This window comes from Panulirus ornatus, chromosome 2, assembly GCF_036320965.1.
Source record: "Panulirus ornatus isolate Po-2019 chromosome 2, ASM3632096v1, whole genome shotgun sequence".
Taxonomy (NCBI): Eukaryota; Metazoa; Arthropoda; class Malacostraca; order Decapoda; family Palinuridae; genus Panulirus; species Panulirus ornatus.
In genome coordinates this window covers 105,178,459-105,203,846 of record NC_092225.1, presented here as the reverse complement: position 1 = coordinate 105,203,846, position 25,388 = coordinate 105,178,459, and the positions used below count along the sequence as shown (strand labels likewise).

General features: G+C 42.4%; 1 protein-coding gene across 1 annotated transcript in view; it reads right to left on the bottom strand.

Moving 5' to 3' along the window:
* LOC139759132 (solute carrier family 35 member F6-like) overlaps positions 1-25,388 on the bottom strand; it is a 177,833-nt gene that overhangs the window by 48,549 nt on the left and 103,896 nt on the right. Inside the window, exon 5 of the mRNA XM_071681119.1 lies at positions 8,348-8,521. Within this exon, the coding sequence (XP_071537220.1) occupies positions 8,348-8,521 (174 nt within the window). The remainder of the gene's footprint in view (positions 1-8,347; positions 8,522-25,388) is intronic.

The following is a 25,388-nucleotide window of genomic DNA, read 5'->3' as shown; positions in this document are numbered from 1 at the left end:
AAAAGGGGATTCACACCAAAGGATATTGGGGATGATCAGGTAAAAAGGACTTGGAAAGTATGGATATTGTTAAGATAATGCACGCAACTGAAGGGTTTTGATCTAATATGGCAAAAAGATCTGATATCTCTCTTTATGCACTCAGAATGTGTAAGAACACTTCACAAGCACAATGAAATTTTTTCAAATAATCAATAAAAGAAAATATGGTTCACTGAGTGGAAGAGAAAATGTGCTTGCATTAAGAATTGAGACTGGGACCAGCATTTCTGATGAGTATGACCAGTAAAACACCGATCAAACAACCCTATGACTCCTTTTATGGGGTTCCTACAGCTTCCAAGATGCACTCCAATCAGGAACAGAAAAATGACAGACTCCTTTGGAGTGAAGAGTTCCTCAGCAACACCAAACTCCCATTTGTCAACTGACAATGATACAGTCACAATGAAGTTGAGTTTTCACTCATGGTGTAACCAGATGCAGGTTGAGCAAGATAATACCTGGAAAAGATGGTTGAAAGCAAATGCATGACTATTTCCTCATACAAAAGGTATTCGACACAACCATCCACAACCATAACAAATAGTAGTAGGCTACCTTCATAGCTGGCCATCAAGCCAGATGCACTCAAAAAGGCTTCAACTCTATAACCCTTATGCTCTGCAATGGAGTTTCACAGAGGGCAAATCTCTCTCCATTTCTTCTCATTCTTAACTTGTATGACCTTCCATTTCTTCCAGTACACTTTGCTTTTTAAATGACTTTTTACTGAATACTAATGCAATATTTAGTGCATAAGTGGCATTTTGAGTGTGGCAGAGGTGGATATATCATGTGAACATTACAGACGAAGCTAATATGATGGATGAGGTTTATGTCTTCATTCACACTTTCACCATTACATCACAAAATGCCTTTACTATACATTATCAAAAGAGTTTCTGATATCACAATCATAGAAAAAAAAAAAAAAAAAATATAAATATATATATATATATATTTTTTTTTTTTTTTTTTTTTTTTTTTTTATACTTTGTCGCTGTCTCCCGCGTTTGCGAGGTAGCGCAAGGAAACAGACGAAAGAAATGGCCCAACCCCCCCCCCCATACACATGTACATACACACGTCCACACACGCAAATATACATACCTACACAGCTTTCCATGGTTTACCCCAGACGCTTCACATGCCTTGCTTCAATCCACTGACAGCACGTCAACCCCTGTATACCACATGACTCCAATTCACTCTATTTCTAGCCCTCCTTTCACCCTCCTGCATGTTCAGGCCCCGATCACACAAAATCTTTTTCACTCCATCTTTCCACCTCCAATTTGGTCTCCCTCTTCTCCTCGTTCCCTCCACCTCCGACACATATATCCTCTTGGTCAATCTCTCCTCACTCATTCTCTCCATGTGCCCAAACCATTTCAAAACACCCTCTTCTGCTCTCTCAACCACGCTCTTTTTATTTCCACACATCTCTCTTACCCTTACGTTACTTACTCGATCAAACCACCTCACACCACACATTGTCCTCAAACATCTCATTTCCAGCACATCCATCCTCCTGCGCACATCTCTATCCATAGCCCACGCCTCGCAACCATACAGCATTGTTGGAACCACTATTCCCTCAAACATACCCATTTTTGCTTTCCGAGATAATGTTCTCGACTTCCACACATTTTTCAAGGCTCCCAAAATTTTCGCCCCCTCCCCCACCCTATGATCCACTTCCGCTTCCATGGTTCCATCCGCTGACAGATCCACTCCCAGATATCTAAAACACTTCACTTCCTCCAGTTTTTCTCCATTCAAACTCACCTCCCAATTGACTTGACCCTCACCCCTACTGTACCTAATAACCTTGCTCTTATTCACATTTACTCTCAACTTTCTTCTTCCACACACTTTACCAAACTCAGTCACCAGCTTCTGCAGTTTCTCACATGAATCAGCCACCAGCGCTGTATCATCAGCGAACAACAATTGACTCACTTCCCAAGCTCTCTCATCCCCAACAGACTTCATACTTGCCCCTCTTTCCAGGACTCTTGCATTTACCTCCTTTACAACCCCATCCATAAACAAATTAAACAACCATGGAGACATCACACACCCCTGCCGCAAACCTACATTCACTGAGAACCAATCACTTTCCTCTCTTCCTACACGTACACATGCCTTACATCCTCGATAAAAACTTTTCACTGCTTCTAACAACTTGCCTCCCACACCATATATTCTTAATACCTTCCACAGAGCATCTCTATCAACTCTATCATATGCCTTCTCCAGATCCATAAATGCTACATACAAATCCATTTGCTTTTCTAAGTATTTCTCACATACATTCTTCAAAGCAAACACCTGATCCACACATCCTCTACCACTTCTGAAACCGCACTGCTCTTCCCCAATCTGATGCTCTGTACATGCCTTCACCCTCTCAATCAATACCCTCCCATATAATTTACCAGGAATACTCAACAAACTTATACCTCTGTAATTTGAGCACTCACTCTTATCCCCTTTGCCTTTGTACAATGGCACTATGCACGCATTCCGCCAATCCTCAGGCACCTCACCATGAGTCATACATACATTAAATAACCTTACCAACCAGTCAACAATACAGTCACCCCCTTTCTTAATAAATTCCACTGCAATACCATCCAAACCTGCTGCCTTGCCGGCTTTCATCTTCCGCAAAGCTTTTACTACCTCTTCTCTGTTTACCAAATCATTTTCCCTAACCCTCTCACTTTGCACACCACCTCGACCAAAACACCCTATATCTGCCACTCTGTCATCAGACACATTCAACAAACCTTCAAAATACTCATTCCATCTCCTTCTCACATCACCGCTACTTGTTATCACCTCCCCATTTACGCCCTTCACTGAAGTTCCCATTTGCTCCCTTGTCTTACGCACCCTATTTACCTCCTTCCAGAACATCTTTTTATTCTCCCTAAAATTTACTGATAGTCTCTCACCCCAACTCTCATTTGCCCTTTTTTTTCACCTCTTGCACCTTTCTCTTGACCTCCTGTCTCTTTCTTTTATACTTCTCCCACTCAATTGCATTTTTTCCCTGCAAAAATCGTCCAAATGCCTCTCTCTTCTCTTTCACTAATACTCTTACTTCTTCATCCCACCACACACTACCCTTTCTAACCAGCCCACCTCCCACTCTTCTCATGCCACAAGCATCTTTTGCGCAATCCATCACTGATTCCCTAAATACATCCCATTCCTCCCCGACTCCCCTTACTTCCATTGTTCTCACCTTTTTCCATTCTGTACACAGTCTCTCCTGGTACTTCCCCACACAGGTCTCCTTCCCAAGCTCACTTACTCTCACCACCTTCTTCACCCCAACATTCACTCCTCTTTTCTGAAAACCCATACAAATCTTCACCTTAGCCTCCACAAGATAATGATCAGACATCCCTCCAGTTGCACCTCTCAGCACATTAACATCCAAAAGTCTCTCTTTCGCACGCCTGTCAATTAACACGTAATCCAATAACGCTCTCTGGCCATCTCTCCTACTTACATAAGTATACTTATGTATATCTCGCTTTTTAAACCAGGTATTCCCAATCATCAGTCCTTTTTCAGCACATAAATCTACAAGCTCTTCACCATTTCCATTTACAACACTGAACACCCCATGCATACCAATTATTCCCTCAACTGCCACATTACTCACCTTTGCATTCAAATCACCCATCACTATAACCCGGTCTCGTGCATCAAAACCGCTAACACACTCATTTAGCTGCTCCCAAAACACTTGCCTCTCATGATCTTTCTTCTCATGCCCAGGTGCATATGCACCAATAATCACCCACCTCTCTCCTTCAACTTTCAATTTTACCCATATTAATCGAGAATTTACTTTCTTACATTCTATCACATACTCCCACAACTCCTGTTTCAGGAGTATTGCTACTCCTTCCCTTGCTCTTGTCCTCTCACTAACCCCTGACTTCACTCCCCAGACATTTCCAAACCACTCTTCCCCTTTACCCTTGAGCTTCGTTTCACTCAGAGCCAAAACATCCAGGTTCCTTTCCTCAAACATACTACCTATCTCTCCTTTTTTCACATCTTGGTTACATCCACACACATTTAGGCACCCCACTCTGAGCCTTCGAGGAGGATGATCACTCCCCGCGTGACTCCTTCTTCTGTTTCCCATTTTAGAAAGTTAATACAAGGAGGGGAGGATTTCCGGCCCCCCGCTCCCGTCCCCTCTAGTCGCTTTCTACGACACGCGAGGAATACGTGGGAAGTATTCTTTCACCCCTATCCCCAGGGATAATATACATATATATATACATATACACACACACACACACACACACACATATGCACATACACACACACACACACACACACATACATATATATACATATGAAAAATGTAAGAACAATTTAGAAACAAACTTTTAGCTTGAAATGAATGAAAAAAAAATGAATGTCACATAATGGTTCAACCTCTGGCTATGGAAAAGGGAAATGGCGAATAGTATGAAAAAAAAAATATATATATATATTTTTTTTTTTTTTTTTTTTCAAACTATTCGCCATTTCCCGCGTTAGCGAGGTAGCGTTAAGAACAGAGAACTGGGCCACTGAGGGAATATCCTCACCTGGCCCCCTTCTCTGTTCCTTCTTTTGGAAAATTAAAAAAAAAAAATTGAGAGGGGAGGATTTCCAGCCCCCCGCTCCCTCCCCTTTTAGTCGCCTTCTACGACACGCAGGGAATACGTGGGAAGTATTCTTTCTCCCCTATCCCCAGGGATAATATATATATATATATATATATATATATATATATATATATATATATATATATATATATATATATATATATATTTCTTCTTTTTTTTTTATACTTTGTCGCTGTCTCCCGCGTTTGCGAGGTAGCGCAAGGAAACAGACGAAAGAAATGGCCCAACCCCCCCCCATACACATGTACATACACACGTCCACACACGCAATATACATACCTACACAGCTTTCCATGGTTTACCCCGGACGCTTCACATGCCTTGATTCAATCCACTGACAGCACGTCAACCCCTGTATACCACATCGCTCCAATTCACTCTATTCCTTGCCCTCCTTTCACCCTCCTGCATGTTCAGGCCCCGATCACACAAAATCCTTTTCACTCCATCTTTCCACCTCCAATTTGGTCTCCCTCTTCTCCTCGTTCCCTCCACCTCCGACACATATATCCTCTTGGTCAATCTTTCCTCACTCATTCTCTCCATGTGCCCAAACCATTTCAAAACACCCTCTTCTGCTCTCTCAACCACGCTCTTTTTATTTCCACACATCTCTCTTATCCTTACGTTACTTACTCGATCAAACCACCTCACACCACACATTGTCCTCAAACATCTCATTTCCAGCACATCCATCCTCCTGCGCACAACTCTATCCATAGCCCACGCCTCGCAACCATACAACATTGTTGGAACCACTATTCCTTCAAACATACCCATTTTTGCTTTCCGGGATAGTGTTCTCGACTTCCACACATTTTTCAAGGCTCCCAAAATTTTCGCCCCCTCCCCCACCCTATGATCCACTTCTGCTTCCATGGTTCCATCCGCTGACAGATCCACTCCCAGATATCTAAAACACTTCACTTCCTCCAGTTTTTCTCCATTCAAACTCACCTCCCAATTGACTTGACCCTCAACCCTACTGTACCTAATAACCTTGCTCTTATTCACATTTACTCTTAACTTTCTTCTTCCACACACTTTACCAAACTCCGTCACCAGCTTCTGCAGTTTCTCACATGAATCCGCCACCAGCGCTGTATCATCAGCAAACAACAACTGACTCACTTCCCAAGCTCTCTCATCCCCAACAGACTTCATACTTGCCCCTCTTTCCAAGACTCTTGCATTTACCTCCCTAACAACCCCATCCATAAACAAATTAAACAACCATGGAGACATCACACACCCCTGCCGCAAACCTACATTCACTGAGAACCAATCACTTTCCTCTCTTCCTACACGTACACATGCCTTGCATCCTCGATAAAAACTTTTCACTGCTTCTAACAACTTGCCTCCCACACCATATATTCTTAATACCTTCCACAGAGCATCTCTATCAACTCTATCATATGCCTTCTCCAGATCCATAAATGCTACATACAAATCCATTTGCTTTTCTAAGTATTTCTCACATACATTCTTCAAAGCAAACACCTGATCCACACATCCTCTACCACTTCTGAAACCACACTGCTCTTCCCCATATATATATATATATATATACATATATATATATATGTGTGTGTGTGTGTGTATGAAGTCTGTTGTGGATGAGAGAGCTTGGGAAGTGAGTCAGTTGTTGTTCGCTGATGATACAGCGCTGGTGGTTGATTCATGTGAGAAACTGCAGAAGCTGGTGACTGAGTTTGGTAAAGTGTGTGAAAGAAGAAAGTTAAGAGTAAATGTGAATAAGAGCAAGATTATTAGGTACAGTAGGGTTGAGGGTCAAGTCAATTGGGAGGTGAGTTTGAATGGAGAAAAACTGGAGGAAGTAAAGTGTTTTAGATATCTGGGAGTGGATCTGGCAGCGGATGGAACCATGGAAGCAGAAGTGGATCATAGGATGGGGGAGGGGGCGAAAATTCTGGGAGCCTTGAAGAATGTGTGGAAGTCGAGAACATTATCTCGGAAAGCAAAAATGGGTATGTTTGAAGGAATAGTGGTTCCAACAATGTTGTATGGTTGCGAGGCGTGGGCTATGGATAGAGTGGTGCACAGGAGGATGGATGTGCTGGAAATGAGATGTTTGAGGACGATGTGTGGTGTGAGGTGGTTTGATCGAGTAAGTAACGTAAGGGTAAGAGAGATGTGTGGAAATAAAAAGAGCGTGGTTGAGAGAGCAGAAGAGGGTGTTTTGAAATGGTTCGGGCACATGGAGAGAATGAGTGAGGAAAGATTGACCAAGAGGATATATGTGTCGGAGGTGGAGGGAACGAGGAGAAGAGGGAGACCAAATTGGAGGTGGAAAGATGGAGTGAAAAAGATTTTGTGTGATCGGGGCCTGAACATGCAGGAGGGTGAAAGGAGGGCAAGGAATAGAGTGAACTGGAGCGATGTGGTATACCGGGGTTGACGTGCTGTCAGTGGATTGAATCAAGGCATGTGAAGCGTCTGGGGTAAACCATGGAAAGCTGTGTAGGTATGTATATTTGCGTGTGTGGACGTATGTATATACATGTGTATGGGGGTGGGTTGGGCCATTTCTTTCGTCTGTTTCCTTGCGCTACCTCGCAAACGCGGGAGACAGCAGCAAAAAAAAAAGAAAAAAAAAAAAGAAAAAAAAAAAATTCACATTCAATCGTATGATCAACAATTCAATGACTAACAGTTATTTTGATCAACTTCTCCAATTCATACCTCAATCCATACTATCTCTCACCTTTTATACTAAAATCTCTCATCAGCTCTATGTGTTACACAGCCATACCATTGTAACTGTCTCCTATATCTGATATGGTGAAGACTTCCTAACAAATCTTTCCCTCAAATCTCTTTAGTTTACAGAAGCTAAACTCTTACTTCCAACTATATTATGTAGATTAATTACCTTCATTCCTTCACATTCTACATCTCTGTACCTAAGTACATCAAGGTTTCAAAAGCACATATAAGTGGACCAAATACTCCACCATGCAGTCTGCTTACACAATCTCTTTAACTTTTCCTTTCACTTACTTTCTCAACAGTTTTCAATGCACTGCACCAAAGTGGCTTCCCATTCAACCCAAATCCCTGCTCGAATTCAACAAATAGAATGAAATCACTGACAAATGGAAACTGTAGTAGCTTTCAATTTGTTCCATCATGGTCCAACCATTGCCAGAGTCACTCCAACTCATCCTCATTTCATTTAGTGCCTCACTTATAAAAATATCAACCATAGTGGAATTAAACAAAATGAATTCACTCATTCAAAACACTATCTACTTTCTCTTAAATATCACTTTTCAAATAACAATTCTGCTCTGCAGGAATGTTTCCAATTATAGTAAGTAAAGACTTACAATTCAAACCCTTCTCTACAGTATCAGCTTCATTATTCCCCTCTTCCTCACCTAGAAGGCGCCTATCAACTTATATCTGCAACTCAAATGCCATTTCCTTAAAGCAAAGCATGCTAGCATTAGCATATGCTTTGTGACAATTTCTAATAGTGAAAAATTATTCACTTACCAGTAATAATACCATGCAAACACTAACAAATAAGTTGCACAAAATTTCAAACACAAAAAATCTTATTCACTTACCAGTAATAATACCATTGAGGGAGTACTTCCCAGCATCAGTGCTCCCTATGAAATCTGAAACTCCAACGATGACTAAACCAGAGATAACAACTAAGATACCAATCCATTGAAAATATCTCAATTTACGCCCTAAAAAGGCCACTGACAGCAGTCCAGTGAACACGATTACAGCACCTGTAAATCAAAGATAAGAATATGCTTTCTCAGTTATAATGTTCAAGCTAAAATGATGAATTTTCATTCTAGTTAAATTTGTCTTACTTCATCTTACATCACGTAAAGGAATCCAGAATAAATCAAAGTAAAGTTAACGGAGCATAAAAGGGTGTATGGGGGTGTATTCCTGCAACATTTTGTTACTAACGGACTCTTTTCAAATGAATGATAAAGAACTTATGCAGTGAAGTACATACATAAAAAAATTGACAGGGAAGACAGCATAAGTAATAGGGCTATCAAATGCAGTGAGACTGAAAGTCAGGAGAATTTGGAACATGTTTGAGGAAGATGAAGACACTAAATTGGGGGAAGTAAGGGGCATTTTAACCTATCAACCATGCTATCCATACATTTTTTCATTAAGATTTTCTGCGACAAATCCCAGACTAAATTCTGGGTTGGGGCGTGAAAGGGGATCATATGGGTACTGAATGCCTCCAAACAGCATATCATGTTAGCTTTCCTACAGATATGAGAAAGGGAGGGATTACACAGATTCTTCAGATGTTGATATCAATGTTAAACTTCCCTACTTCTGTTTCCTGGCACTACCACGCTGAAACAGGAAATGGCGATCAAATATAATAATAATAAGGAGAGTGGGGGAGAATGGGGTGTATTTAGGGAAGCAGTGATGGCTTGCACAAAAGATGCTTGTGGCATGAGAAGCGTGGGAGGTGGGTAGATTAGAAAATGTAGTGAGTGTTGGGATGAAGAAGCAGGGGTATGAGTGAAAGAGAAGAGAGAGGCATTTGGACAATTTTTACAGGAAAATAATGCAAATGAGTGGGAGATGTATAAAAGAAAGAGGCAGGAGGTCAAGAGAAAGGTGCAAGAGGTCAAAAAGAGGGCAAATGAGAGTTGGGGTGAGAGAGTATCATTAAATTTTAGGGAGGATAAAAAGATGTTTTGGAAGGAGGTAAGTAAAGTGCATAAGACAAGGGAACAAATGGGAACTTCAGTGAAGGGGGCTAATGGGGAGGTGATAACAAGTAGTGGTGATGTGAGAAGGAGATGGAGTGAGTATTTTGAAGGTTTGTTGAATGTGTTTGATGATAGAGTGGCAGATATAGGGTGTTTTGGTCGAGGTGGTGTGCAAAGTGAGAGGGTTAGGGAGAATGATTTGGTAATCAGAGAAGAGGTAGTAAAAGCTTTGGGGAAGATGAAAGCCAGCAAGGCAGTGGGTTTGGATGGTATTGCAGAGGAATTTCTTAAAAAAGGGGGTGACTCTATTGTTGACAGGTTGGTAAAGTTATTTAATGTATGTATGACTGATGGTGAGGTGCCTGAGGATTGGGGGAATGCTTGCATAGTGCCATTGTACAAAGGCAAAGGGGATAAAAGTGAGTGCTCAAATTACAGAGGTATAAGTATGTTGAGTATTCCTGGGAAATTAGATGGGAGGGTATTGATTGAGAGGGTGAAGACATGTACAGAGGATCAGATTGGGGAAGAGCAGTGTGGTTTCAGAAGTATTAGAGGATGTGTGGATCAGGTGTTTGCTTTGAAGAATGTATGTGAGAAATACTTAGAAAAGCAAATGGATTTGTATGTAACATTTATGGATCTGGAGAAGGCATATAATAAGAGTTGATAGACATGCTCTGTGGAAGATATCAAGAATATATGGTGTGGGAGGCAAGTTGTTAGAAGCAGTGAAAAGTTTTTATCGTGGATGTAAGGCATGTGTACGTGTAGGAAGAGAGGAGAGTGATTGATTCTCAGTGAATGGAGGTTTGCGGCAGGGGTGTGTGATGTCTCCATGGTTGTTTAATTTGTTCATGGATGGGGTTGTTAGGGAGGTGAATGCAAGAGTTTTGGAAAGAATGGCAAGTATGCAGTATGTTGTGGATGAGAGAGCTTGGGAAGTGAGTCAGTTGTTGTTCACTGATGATACAGCGCTGGTGGCTGATTCGTGTGAGAAACTGCAGAAGTTGGTGACTGAGTTTGGCAAAGTGCGTGAAATAAGAAAGCTGAGAGTAAATGTGAATAAGAGCAAGGTTATTAGGTACAGTAGGGTTGAGGGACAGATCAACTGGGAGGTAAGTTTGAATGGAGAAAAACTGGAGGAAGTGTTTTCGATATCTGGGAGTGGATTTGGCAGCGGATGGAACCATGGAAGAGGAAGTGAGTCACAGGGTGGGGGAGGGGGCAAAGGTTCTGGGAGCATTGAAGAATGTGTGGAAGTCGAGAACATTATCTCGAAAAGCAAAAATGGGTGTTTGAAGGAATAGTGGTTCCAATAAAAATGGGTGTTTGAAGGAATAGTGGTTCCAATAATGTTATATGGTTGTGAGGCATGGGCTGTAGATAGAGTTGTGCAGATGAGGGTGGATGTGCTGGAAATAAAATGTTTCAGGACAATATGTGGTGAGATGGTTTGATCGAGTAAGTAATAATAGGGTAAGAGAGATGTGTGGTAATAAAAAGAGTGTGGTTAAGAGAGCAGAAGAGGGTGTTTTGAAATGGTTTAGTCACATGGAGAGAATGAGTGAGGAAAGATTGACAAAGATGATATACGTGTTAGAGGTGGAGGGAACGAGAAAAAGTGGGAGACCAAATTGGAGGTGGAAAGATGGAGTGAAAAAGATTTTGAGTGATAGAGGCCTGAACATACATGACGGTGAAAGGCGTGCAAGGAATAGAGTGAACTGGAACGATGTGGTATACCAGGGTCAACTTGCTGTCAATGGATTGAACCAGGACTTGTAAAGAGTCTGGGGTAAACCATGGAGAATTCTACAGAACCTGGATGTGGAAAGGGAGCTATGGTTTCGGTGCATTATTACATGACAGCTAGAGACTGAGTGTGAACGAATGTGGCACATGGGGGTGGGGTGGGGTTGGGGGTGGGGGGATGTTCTTATATCATGTGTGGTGGGGTGGCGATGGGAATGAATAAAGGCAGACAGTATGAATTATGTACATGTGTATATATGTATATGTCTGTGTGTGTATATATATGAACATGTTGAGATGTATAGGTATGTATATTTGCGTGTGTGGACTTGTATGTATATACATGTGTATGTGGGTGGGTTGGGCCATTCTTTCTTCTGTTTCCTTGTGCTACCTTGCTAATGCAGGAGACAGCAACAAAGCAAAATAAATAAATAAAATACCGCTACCTCGCTAACGCGGGAGACAGCGACAAAGCAAAATAAATAAATGAATAAAAATAAATAAATATATTTATCTATTTTGCGCAATGAAACAGACGAAAGAATGGCCCAACACACCAACATACACATACATATACATACATGTCCACACACAGCACATACATACCTATACATCTCAAGGTATACATATATATACACACACAGGCATATACATATATACACACGTACATAATTCATACTGTCTGCCTTTATTCATTCCCATTGCCACCCCTCAACACATGAAATAACATCCCACTCCCCCTTATGTATGCGAGGTAGCGCTAGGAAAAGACAACAAAGGCCACATTCGTTCACACTCAGTCTCTAACTGTCATGTAATAATGCACCGAAACCAAGGCTCCCTTTCCACATCCAGGCCCCACACAACTTTCCATGGTTTACCCCAGACGCTTCACATGCCCTGGTTCAATCCATTGACAGCACATCGACCCCTGTATACCACATCATTCCAATTCACTCTATTCCTTGCATGCCTTTCACCCTCCTGCATGTTCAGGCCCCGATCATTCAAAATCTTTTTCACTCCATCTTTCCACCTCCAATTTGGTCTCCCACTTCTCCTCATTCCTTCTATCTCTGACACATACATCCTCTTGGTCAATCTTTCCTCACTCATTCTCTCCATGTGACCAAACCATTTCAAAACACCCTCTTTTGCTCTCTCAACCGCACTTTTTTTACTACCACACATCTCTCTTACCCTATTATTACTTACTCGATCAAACCACCTCACACCACACATTGTCCTCAAACATCTCATTTCCAGCACATCCACCCTCCTGTGCACAACTCTATCCATAGCCCACGCCTCACAACCATATAACATTGTTGGAACCACAATTCCTTCAAACATACCCATTTTTGCTTTCCGAGATAATGTTCTCGACTTCCAAACATTCTTTAACGCTCCCAGAACAATCGCCCCCTCCCCCACCCTATGATTTACTTCCGCTTCCATGGTTCCATCCGCTGCCAGATCCACTCCCAGATATATAAAACACTTTATTTCCTCCAGTTTTTCTCCATTCAAACTTACCTCCCAATTGACTCGACCCTCAACCCCACTGTACCTAATAACCTTGCTCTTATTCACATTTACTCTCAGCTTTCTTCTTTCACACACTTTACCAAACTCAGTCACCAGCTTCTGCAGTTTCTCACATGAATCAGCCACCAGCGCTGTATCATCAGCAAACAACAACTGACTCACTTCCCAAGCTCTCTCATCCACAACAGACTTCATTCTTGCCCCTCTTTCCAAAACTCTTGCATTCACCTCCCTAACAACCCCATACATAAACAAATTAAACAACAATGGAGACATTACACACCCCTGCTGCAAACATACATTCACTGAGAACCAATCACTTTCCTCTCTTCCTACACATACACATGCCTTACATCCATGATAAAAACTTTTCACTGCTTCTAACAGCTGCCTTCCACACCATATATTCTTAATACCTTCCACAGAGCATCTCTATCAACTTTATCATATGCCTTCTCCAGATCAATAAATGCTACATACAAATCCATTCGCTATTCTAAGTATTTCTCACATACATTTTTCAAAGCGTCATACATACATACATACATACAGTCATACATACAGTAAATAACTTTACCAACCAGTCAACAATACAGTCACCCCCCTTTTTTGATAAATTCCACTGCAATACCATCCAAACCCGCTGCCTTGCCGGATTTCATCTTCCGCAAAGCTTTTACTACCTCTTCACTGTTTACCAAATTAATCTCCCTAACCCTCTCACTTTGCACACCACCTCGACCAAAACACCCTATATCTGCCACTCTATCATCAAATACATTCAACGAACATTCAAAATACTCACTCCATCTCCTTCTCACATCACCACTACTTGTTATCACCTCCCCATTAGCCCCCTTCACTGAAGTTCCCATTTGTTCCCTTGTCTTACACACTTTATTTACCTCCTTCCAAAACATCTTTTTATTCTCCCTAAAATTTAATGACACTCACTCACCCCAACTCTCATTTGCCCTCTTTTTCACCTCTTGCACCGTTCTCTTGACCTCCTGCCTCTTTCTTTTATACATCTCCCACTCATTTGCATTTTTCCCTGCAAAAATCGTCCAAATGCCTCTCTCTTCTCTTTCACTAATAATCCTGCTTCTTCATACCACAACTCACTACCCTTTCTAATCTACCCACCTCCCACACTTCTCATTCCACAAGCATCTTTTGCGCAAGCCATCACTGATTCCCTAAATACATCCCATTCCTCCCCCACTCCCCTTACCTCCTTTGTTCTCACCTTTTCCATTCTGTACTCAGTCTCTCCTGGTACTTCCTCACACAAGCCTCCTTCCCAAGCTCACTTACTCTCACCACTCTTTTCACCCCAACATTCTCACTTCTTTACTGAAAACCTCTACAAATCTTCACCTTCGCCTCCACAAGATAATGATCAGACATTCCTCCAGTTGCACCTCTCAGCACATTAACATACAAAAGTCTCTCTTTCGTGCGCCTATCAATTAACACATAATCCAATAACGCTCTCTGGCCATCTCTCCTACTTACATACGTATCCTTATGTATATCTCTCTTTTTACACCAGGTATTCCCAATCACCAGTCCTTTTTCAGCATATAAATCTACAAGCTCTTCACCATTTCCATTTACAACACTGGACACCCCATGTACACCAATTATTCCCTCAAATGCCACATTACTCACCTTTGCATTCAAATCACCCATCTCTATAACCCGGTCTTGTGTATCAAAACTACTAACACTCTCACTCAGCTGCTCCCAAAACACTTTCTTCTCATGATCTTTCTTCTCATGCCAGGTGCATATGCACCAATGATCACCCATCTCTCTCCATCCACTTTCAGTTTTACCAATATCAATCTAGAGTTTACTTTCTTACGCTCTATCACATACTCCCACAACTCCTGTTTCAGGAGTAGTGCTACTCCTTCCCTTGCTCTTGTCCTCTCACTAACCCCTGACTTTACTCCCAAAACATTCCCAAACCACTCTTCTCCTTTACCCTTGAGCTTCGTTTCACTCAGAGCCAAAACATCCAGGGTCCTTTCCTCAAACATACTACCTATCTCTCTTTTTTTCTCATCTTGGTTACATCCACACACATTTAGACACCCCAATCTGAGCCTTCGAGGAGGATGAGCACTCCCAGCCTGACTCCTTCTTCTGTTTCCCCTTTTAGAATGTTAAAATAAAAGGAGGGGATGGTTTCCACCCCCCACTCCCAACCCCTTTAGTCACCTTCTCCGACATGTGAGGAATGCGTGGGAAGTATTCTTTCTCCCCTATCCCCAAGGATGAAAATATAAATAATATATGTGTATATGTGTGTGTCAGAGGAGGAGGGAACGAGGAGAAGTGGGAGACCAAATTGGAGTTGGAAAGATGGAGTGAAAAAGATTTTGAGTGATCGGGGCCTGAACATGCAGGAGGGTGAAAGGCGGGCAAGGAATAGAGTGAATTGGATCGATGTGGTATACCGGGGTTGACATACTGTCAGTGGATTGAATCAGGGCATGTGAAGCGTCTGGGGTAAACCATGGAAAGTTCTGTGGGGCCTGGATGTGGAAAGGGAGCTGTGGTTTCGGGGATTATTGCATGACAGCTAGAGACTGAGTGTGAATGAATGGGTCCTTTGTTGTCTTTTCCTAGCGCTAACTTGCACACATGAGGGGGGAGGGGGATGGTATTCCATGTGTGGCGAGGTGGCGATGGGAATGAATAAAGGCAGACAGAGTGCATTGTGTGCATGGGTATATATGTATGTCTCTGTGTGTGTATATATATGTGTACATTGAGATGTATAGGTATGTATATTTTGCGTGTGTGGATGTGTATGTATATACATGTGTATGGGGGTGGGTTGGGCCATTTCTTTCGTCTGTTTCCTTGCGCTACCTCGCAAACGCAGGAGACAGCGACAAATCAAAATGAATAAATAATAATGTGTGTGTATATATATGTATACGTTGAGATGTATAGGTATGTATATTTGCGTGTGTGGATGTGTATGTATATACATGTGCATGTGGGTGGGTTGGGCCATTCTTTCGTCTGTTTCCTTGCGCTACCTCGCTGACGCGGGATACAGCGACAAAGCAAAATAAAATAAAATAAATAATAATAATAATAATAATAATAATGATAATGACAATAATAATAATAACATCCCTGGGGATTGGGAAGAAAGAATACTTCCTACGCATTCCCCGTGTCGTAGAAGGCAACTAAAGGGGACAGGAGCAGGGGGCTAAAAACACTCCCCTCCTTGTATCTTAACTTTCTAAAAGGGGAAACAGAAGAAGTCATGTGGGGAGTGCTCATCCTCTTCAAAGGCTCAGATTGAGGTGTCTAAATGTGTGTGGATGTAACTAAGATGAGAAAAAAGGAGAGATAGGCAATATGTTTGAGGAACGCAACCTTGATGTTTTGACTCTGAGTGAAACAAAGCTCAAGGGTAAAGGGGATGAGTGGTTTGGGAATGTCTTGGGAGCAAAGTCAAGGGTTGGTGAGAGGACAAGAGCAAAGGAAGCAGGAGTTGTGGGAGTATGCGATAAAGTGTAAGAAAGTAAACTCTAGATTAATATGGGTAAAACTGAAAGTGGATGGAGAGAGATTGGTGATTATTGTTGCCTATACATCTGGTCATGAGAAGAAAGATCATGAAAGGCAAGTGTTTTGGGACCAGCTGAGTGAGTGCGTCAGCAGCCTTGAAGCACGGGGACCAGGTTACAGTGATGGGTGATTTGAATGCAAAGGTGAGTAATGTGGCAGTTGAGGGTAAAATTGGTGTACATGGGGGGATCAGTGTTGTAAATGGAAATGGTGAAGAGCTTGTAGATTTGTGCGCTGAAAAAGGACTGGTGATTGGGAATACCCAGTTTAAAAAGAGAGATTCTTTTTTTTTTTTTTGCTTTGTCGCTGTCTCCCGCGTTTGCGAGGTAGCGCAAGGAAACAGACGAAAGAAATGGCCCAACCCACCCCCATACACATGTATATACATACGTCCACACACGCAAATATACATACCTACACAGCTTTCCATGGTTTACCCCAGACGCTTCACATGCCTTGATTCAATCCACTGACAGCACGTCAACCCCGGTATACCACATCGCTCCAATTCACTCTATTCCTTGCCCTCCTTTCACCCTCCTGCATGTTCAGGCCACGATCACACAAAATCTTTTTCACTCCATCTTTCCACCTCCAATTTGGTCTCCCTCTTCTCCTCGATCCCTCCACCTCCGACACATATATCCTCTTGGTCAATCTTTCCTCACTCATTCTCTCCATGTGCCCAAACCATTTCAAAACACCCTCTTCTGCTCTCTCAACCACGCTCTTTTTATTTCCACACATCTCTCTTGCCCTTACGTTACTTACTCGATCAAACCACCTCACACCACACATTGTCCTCAAACATCTCATTTCCAGCACATCCATCCTCCTGCGCACAACTCTATCCATAGCCCACGCCTCGCAACCATACAACATTGTTGGAACCACTATTCCTTCAAACATACCCATTTTTGCTTTCCAAGATAATGTTCTCGACTTCCACACATTCTTCAAGGCTCCCAGAATTTTCGCCCCCTCCCCCACCCTATGATCCACTTCCGCTTCCATGGTTCCATCCGCTGCCAGATCCACTCCCAGATATCTAAAACACTTCACTTCCTCCAGTTTTTCTCCATTCAAACTCACCTCCCAATTGACTTGACCCTCAACCCTACTGTACCTAATAACCTTGCTCTTATTCACATTTACTCTTAACTTTCTTCTTTCACACACTTTACCAAACTCAGTCACCAGCTTCTGCAGTTTCTCACATGAATCAGCCACCAGCGCTGTATCATCAGCGAACAACAACTGACTCACTTCCCAAGCTCTCTCATCCCCAACAGACTTCATACTTGCCCCTCTTTCCAAAACTCTTGCATTCACCTCCCTAACAACCCCATCCATAAACAAATTAAACAACCATGGAGACATCACACACCCCTGCCGCAAACCTACATTCACTGAGAACCAATCACTTTCCTCTCTTCCTACACGTACAAATGCCTTACATCCTCAATAAAAACTTTTCACTGCTTCTAACAACTTTCCTCCCACACCATATATTCTTAATACCTTCCACAGAGCATCTCTATCAACTCTATCATATGCCTTCTCCAGATCCATAAATGCTACATACAAATCCATTTGCTTTTCTAAGTATTTCTCACATACATTCTTCAAAGCAAACACCTGATCCACACATCCTCTACCACTTCTGAAACCACACTGCTCTTCCACAATCTGATGCTCTGTACATGCCTTCACCCTCTCAATCAATACCCTCCCATATAATTTACCAGGAATACTCAACAAACTTACACCTCTGTAATTTGAGCACTCACTCTTATCCCCTTTGCCTTTGTACAATGGCTCTATGCACGCATTCCGCCAATCCTCAGGCACCTCACCATGAGTCATACATACATTAAATAACCTTACCAACCAGTCAACAATACAGTCACCCCCTTTTTTAATAAATTCCACTGCAATACCATCCAAACCTGCTGCCTTGCTGGCTTTCATCTTCCGCAAAGCTTTTACTACCTCTTCTCTGTTTACCAAATCATTTTCCCTAACCCTCTCACTTTGCACACCACCTCGACCAAAACACCCTATATCTGCCACTCTATCATCAAACACATTCAACAAACCTTCAAATTACTCACTCCATCTCCTTCTCACATCACCACTACTTGTTATCACCTCACCATTTGCGCCCTTCACTGAAGTTCCCATTTGCTCCCTTGTCTTACGCACTTTATTTACCTCCTTCCAAAACATCTTTTTATTCTCCCTAAAATTTAATGATACTCTCTCACCCCAACTCTCATTTGCCCTCTTTTTCACCTCTTGCACCTTTCTCTTGACCTCCTGTCTCTTTCTTTTATACGTCTCCCACTCCATTGCATTTTTCCCCTGCAAAAATCGTCCAAATGCCTCTCTCTTCTCTTTCACTAATACTCTTACTTCTTCATCCCACCACTCACTACCCTTTCTAATCAACCCACCTCCCACTCTTCTCATGCCACAAGCATCTTTTGCGCAATCCATCACTGATTCCCTAAATACATCCCATTCCTCCCCCACTCCCCTTACTTCCATTGTTCTCACCTTTTTCCACTCTGTACTCAGTCTCTCCTGGTACTTCCTCACACAAGTCTCCTTCCCAAGCTCACTGACTCTCACCACCCTCTTCACCCCAACATTCACTCTTCTTTTCTGAAAACCCATACAAATCTTCACCTTAGCCTCCACAAGATAATGATCAGACATCCCTCCAGTTGCACCTCTCAGCACATTAACATCCAAAAGTCTCTGTTTCGCGCGCCAGTCAATTAACACGTAATCCAATAACGCTCTCTGGCCATCTCTCCTACTTACATAAGTATACTTATGTATATCTCGCTTTTTAAACCAGGTATTCCCAATCATCAGTCCTTTTTCAGCACATAAATCTACAAGCTCTTCACTATTTCCATTTACAACACTGAACACCCCATGTATACCAATTATTCCCTCAACTGCCACATTACTCACATTTGCATTCAAATCACCCATCACTATAACCCGGTCTCGTGCATCAAAACCACTAACACACTCATTCAGCTGCTCCCAAAACACTTGCCTCTCATGATCTTTCTTCTCATGCCCAGGTGCATATGCACCAATAATCACCCATCTCTCTCCATCAACTTTCAGTTTTACCCATATTAATCGAGAATTTACTTTCTTACATTCTATCACATACTCCCACAACTCCTGTTTCAAGAGTACTGCTACTCCTTCCCTTGCTCTTGTCCTCTCACTAACCCCTGACTTTACTCCCAAGACATTCCCAAACCACTCTTCCCCTTTACCCTTGAGCTTCGTTTCACTCAGAGCCAAAACATCCAGGTTCCTTTCCTCAAACATACTACCTATCTCTCCTTTTTTCACATCTTGGTTACATCCACACACATTTAGGCACCCCAATCTGAGCCTTCGAGGAGGATGAGCACTCCCCGCGTGACTCCTCCTTCTGTTTCCCATTTTAGAAAGTTAAAAAAAATACAAGGAGGGGAGGATTTCTGGCCCCCCGCTCCCGTCCCCTCTAGTTGCTTTCTACGACACGTGAGGAATGCGTGGGAAGTATTCTTTCACCCCTATCCCCAGGGATAATATATATATATATATTTTATTTTTTATTATACTTTGTCGCTGTCTCCCGCATTTGCAAGGTAGCGCAAGGAAACAGACGAAAGAAATGGCCCAACCCCCCCCCATACACATGTATATACATACGTCCACACACGCAAATATACATACCTACACAGCTTTCCATGGTTTACCCCAGACACTTCACATGCCCTGCTTCAATCCACTGACAGCACGTCAACCCCGGTATACCACATCGCTCCAATTCACTCTATTCCTTACCCTCCTTTCACCCTCCTGCATGTTCAGGCCCCGATCACACAAAATCTTTTTCACTCCATCTTTCCACCTCCAATTTGGTCTCCCTCTTCTCCTTGTTCCCTCCACCTCCGACACATATATCCTCTTGGTCAATCTTTCCTCACTCATCCTCTCCATGTGCCCAAACCACTTCAAAACACCCTCTTCTGCTCTCTCAACCACGCTCTTTTTATTTCCACACATCTCTCTTACCCTTACGTTACTCACTCGATCAAACCACCTCACACCACACATTGTCCTCAAACATCTCATTTCCAGCACATCCATCCTCCTGCGCACAACTCTATCCATAGCCCATGCCTCGCAACCATACAACATTGTTGGAACCACTATTCCTTCAAACATACCCATTTTTGCTTTCCGAGATAATGTTCTCGACTTCCACACATTCTTCAAGGCTCCCAGGATTTTCGCCCCCTCCCCCACCCTATGATCCACTTCCGCTTCCATGGTTCCATCCGCTGCCAGATCCACTCCCAGATATCTAAAACACTTCACTTCCTCCAGTTTTTCTCCATTCAAACTCACCTCCCAATTGACTTGACCCTCAACCCTACTGTACCTAATAACCTTGCTCTTATTCACATTTACTCTTAACTTTCTTCTTCCACACACTTTTCCAAACTCAGTCACCAGCTTCTGCAGTTTCTCACATGAATCAGCCACCAGCGCTGTATCATCAGCGAACAACAACTGACTCACTTCCCAAGCTCTCTCATCCCCAACAGACTTCATACTTGCCCCTCTTTCCAAAACTCTTGCATTTACCTCCCTAACAACCCCATCCATAAACAAATTAAACAACCATGGAGACATCACACACCCCTGCCGCAAACCTACATTCACTGAGAACCAATCACTTTCCTCTCTTCCTACACGTACACATGCCTTACATCCTCGATAAAAACTTTTCACTGCTTCTAACAACTTTCCTCCCACACCATATATTCTTAATACCTTCCACAGAGCATCTCTATCAACTCTATCATATGCCTTCTCCAGATCCATAAATGCTACATATAAATCCATTTGCTTTTCTAAGTATTTCTCACATACATTCTTCAAAGCAAACACCTGATCCACACATCCTCTACCACTTCTGAAACCACACTGCTCTTCCCCAATCTGATGCTCTATACATGCCTTCACCCTCTCAATCAATTTTTTTTTTTTTATACTTTGTCGCTGTCTCCCGCGTTTGCGAGGTAGCGCAAGGAAACAGACGAAAGAAATGGCCCAACCCCCCCCCCATACACATGTACATACACACGTCCACACACGCAAATATACATACCTACACAGCTTTCCATGGTTTACCCCAGACGCTTCACATGCCTTGATTCAATCCACTGACAGCACGTCAACCCCTGTATACCACATGACTCCAATTCACTCTATTCCTTGCCCTCCTTTCACCCTCCTGCATGTTCAGGCCCCGATCACACAAAATCTTTTTCACTCCATCTTTCCACCTCCAATTTGGTCTCCCTCTTCTCCTCGTTCCCTCCACCTCCGACACATATATCCTCTTGGTCAATCTCTCCTCACTCATTCTCTCCATGTGCCCAAACCATTTCAAAACACCCTCTTCTGCTCTCTCAACCACGCTCTTTTTATTTCCACACATCTCTCTTACCCTTACGTTACTTACTCGATCAAACCACCTCACACCACACATTGTCCTCAAACATCTCATTTCCAGCACATCCATCCTCCTGCGCACATCTCTATCCATAGCCCACGCCTCGCAACCATACAACATTGTTGGAACCACTATTCCCTCAAACATACCCATTTTTGCTTTCCGAGATAATGTTCTCGACTTCCACACATTTTTCAAGGCTCCCAAAATTTTCGCCCCCTCCCCCACCCTATGATCCACTTCCGCTTCCATGGTTCCATCCGCTGACAGATCCACTCCCAGATATCTAAAACACTTCACTTCCTCCAGTTTTTCTCCATTCAAACTCACCTCCCAATTGACTTGACCCTCACCCCTACTGTACCTAATAACCTTGCTCTTATTCACATTTACTCTCAACTTTCTTCTTCCACACACTTTACCAAACTCAGTCACCAGCTTCTGCAGTTTCTCACATGAATCAGCCACCAGTGCTGTATCATCAGCGAACAACAACTGACTCACTTCCCAAGCTCTCTCATCCCCAACAGACTTCATACTTGCCCCTCTTTCCAGGACTCTTGCATTTACCTCCCTTACAACCCCATCCATAAACAAATTAAACAACCATGGAGACATCACACACCCCTGCCGCAAACCTACATTCACTGAGAACCAATCACTTTCCTCTCTTCCTACACGTACACATGCCTTACATCCTCGATAAAAACTTTTCACTGCTTCTAACAACTTGCCTCCAACACGTACACAATCAATCAATCAATACCCTCCCATATAATTTACCAGGAATACTCAACAAACTTATACCTCTGTAATTTGAGCACTCACTCTTATCCCCTTTGCCTTTGTACAATGGCACTATGCACGCATTCCGCCAGTCCTCAGGCACCTCACCATGAGTCATATATATATATATATATATATATATATATATATATATATATATATATATATATATATATATATACAAATACACACACACACACACACACACACACACACACATATATATACATATGAAAAATGTAAGAAACAATTTAGAAAACTGAAACTTCTAGCTTGAAATGAAATGAAAAAATGAATGTCACATAATGGTCCAACCTCTGGCTATGGAAAAGGAAATGTATAATTTATTTACACAAACGTCAATAGTAGTTCTCATCAATTCAACCACTGTATCAATAAGCTTCAATGTCTAAGCTACATTTTTTCCAATTTCACTATTTTCTTGTCAAAGCACCATGTATGAAAACTATCACTCCAGTAACACAACTATAAACATTTACTTCCCCTTTAAAAAAGTTCTGCGGAAGTCTGTCTCGATACACTGCGGGACACTCTACCACCTGGCGAGGTTTGAGAGATATACGTAAGTATACGTATGTAAGTAGGAAAGATGGCCAGAGAGCATTAATGGATTACGTGTTAATTGACAGGCGTGTGAAAGAGAGACTTTTGGATATTAATGTGCTGAAAGAGTGCAACTGGAGGGATGTCTGATCATAATCTTGTGGGGGTGAAGGTGAAGATTTGTAGAAGTTTTCAGGAAAGAAGAGAAAATGTTGGGGCGAAGAGAGTGGTGAGAGTAAGTGAGCTTGGAAAGGAGACTAGCATGAGAAAGTACCAGGAGAGATTGAGTGCACAATGGAAAAAGGTGAGAGCAAATGACATAAGGGGAGTGGGAAAGGAATGGAATGTATTTAGGGTAGCAGTGATGGCTTGCGTAAAAGATGCCTGTGGCATGAGAAAGGTGGGAGGTGGGTAGATTAGAAAGGGTAGTGAGTGGTGGGATGAAGAAGTAAGATTGTTAGTGAAACCGAAAAGAGAGGCATTTGGATGAAGTGAGCATGGAAATAGTGCAAATGACTGGGAGATGTATAAAAGAAAGAGGCAGGAGGTCAAGAGAAAGATGCAAGAGATGAAAAAGAGGGCAAATGAGAGTTGGGGTGAGAGAGTATCGTTAAAGTTTAGGGAGAATAAAAAGATGTCTTGGAAGAAGGTAAATAAAGTGTGTAAGACAAGAGAACAAATAGGAACATCGGTGAAGGGGGTTAATGGGGAGGTAATAACAAAAATTGGTGAAGTGAGGGGATGGAGTGAGTATTTTGAAGGTTTGTTGAATGTGTTTGATGATAGAGTGGCAGATATAGGGTGTTTTGGTTGAGGTGGTGCGAGAAGTATGAGGGTCAGGGAGAATGGTTTGGTAAACAGAGAAGAGGTAGTTAAAGCTTTGCGGAAGATGAAAGCTGGCAAGGCGGCGGGTTTGGATGGCATTGCAGTGGTTGCATGGAATATATTAAAAAAAGGGAGTGACTGTGTTGTTGACTGGTTGGTAAGGATATTCATTTATGTATGGTTCATTCCCTATCTATAGCCCATGTCTTACAACCATATAACATTGCTGGAACCACTATTCCTTCAAACATACCTATTTTTGCTTTCCGAGATAATGTTCTCGACTTCCACACATTCTTCAACGCTCCCAGAACCATCGCCCCCTCCCCCACCCTGTGATTCACTTCCGCTTCCATGGCTCCATCTGCTGCCAAATGCACTCCCAGATATCTAAAACACTTCATTTCCTCCTGTTTTTCTCCATTCAAACTTACCTCCCAACTGACTTGTCCCTCAACCCTACTGTACCTAATAACCTTGCTCTTATTCACATTTACCCTCAGCTTTCTTCTTTCACATACTTTTCCAAACTCAGTCACCAGCTTCTGCAGTTTCTCACCCGAATCAGCAGCCAGCGCTGTATCATCAGCGAACAACAACTGAATCACTTCCCAAGCCCTCTCATCCACAACAGACTGCATACTTGACCCTCTCTCCAAAACTCTTGCATTCACCTCCCTAACAACCCCATCCATAAACAAATCAAACAGCCAAGGAGACATCACGCACCCCTGCTGCTGACCAACATTCACTGAGAACCAATCACTTTCCTCTCTTCCTACATGTACACATGCCTTACATCCTCGATAAAAACTTTTCACTGCTTCTAGCAACTTGCCTCCCAAACCCTATATTCTTAATACCTTTTCCCAAGAGCATCTCTATCAACTCTATCATATGCCTTCTCCGGATCCATAAATGCTACATACATATCCATCTGTTTTTCTAAGTATTTCTCACATACATTCTTCAAAGCAAACACCTGATCCACACATCCTCTACTTCTGAAACCACACTGCTCTTCCCCAATCTGATGCTCTGTACATGCCTACACCCTCTCAATCAGTAACCTCCCGTATAATTTCCCAGGAATACTCAACAAACTTATACCTCTGTAATTTGAGCACTCACCTTTATCCCCTTTGCCTTTGTGCAATGGCAATATGCATGCATTCCTCCAATCCTCAGGCACTTCATCATGAGCCATACATACACTGGATATCCTCACCAACTAGTCAACAACAAAGTCACCCCATTTTTTAATACATT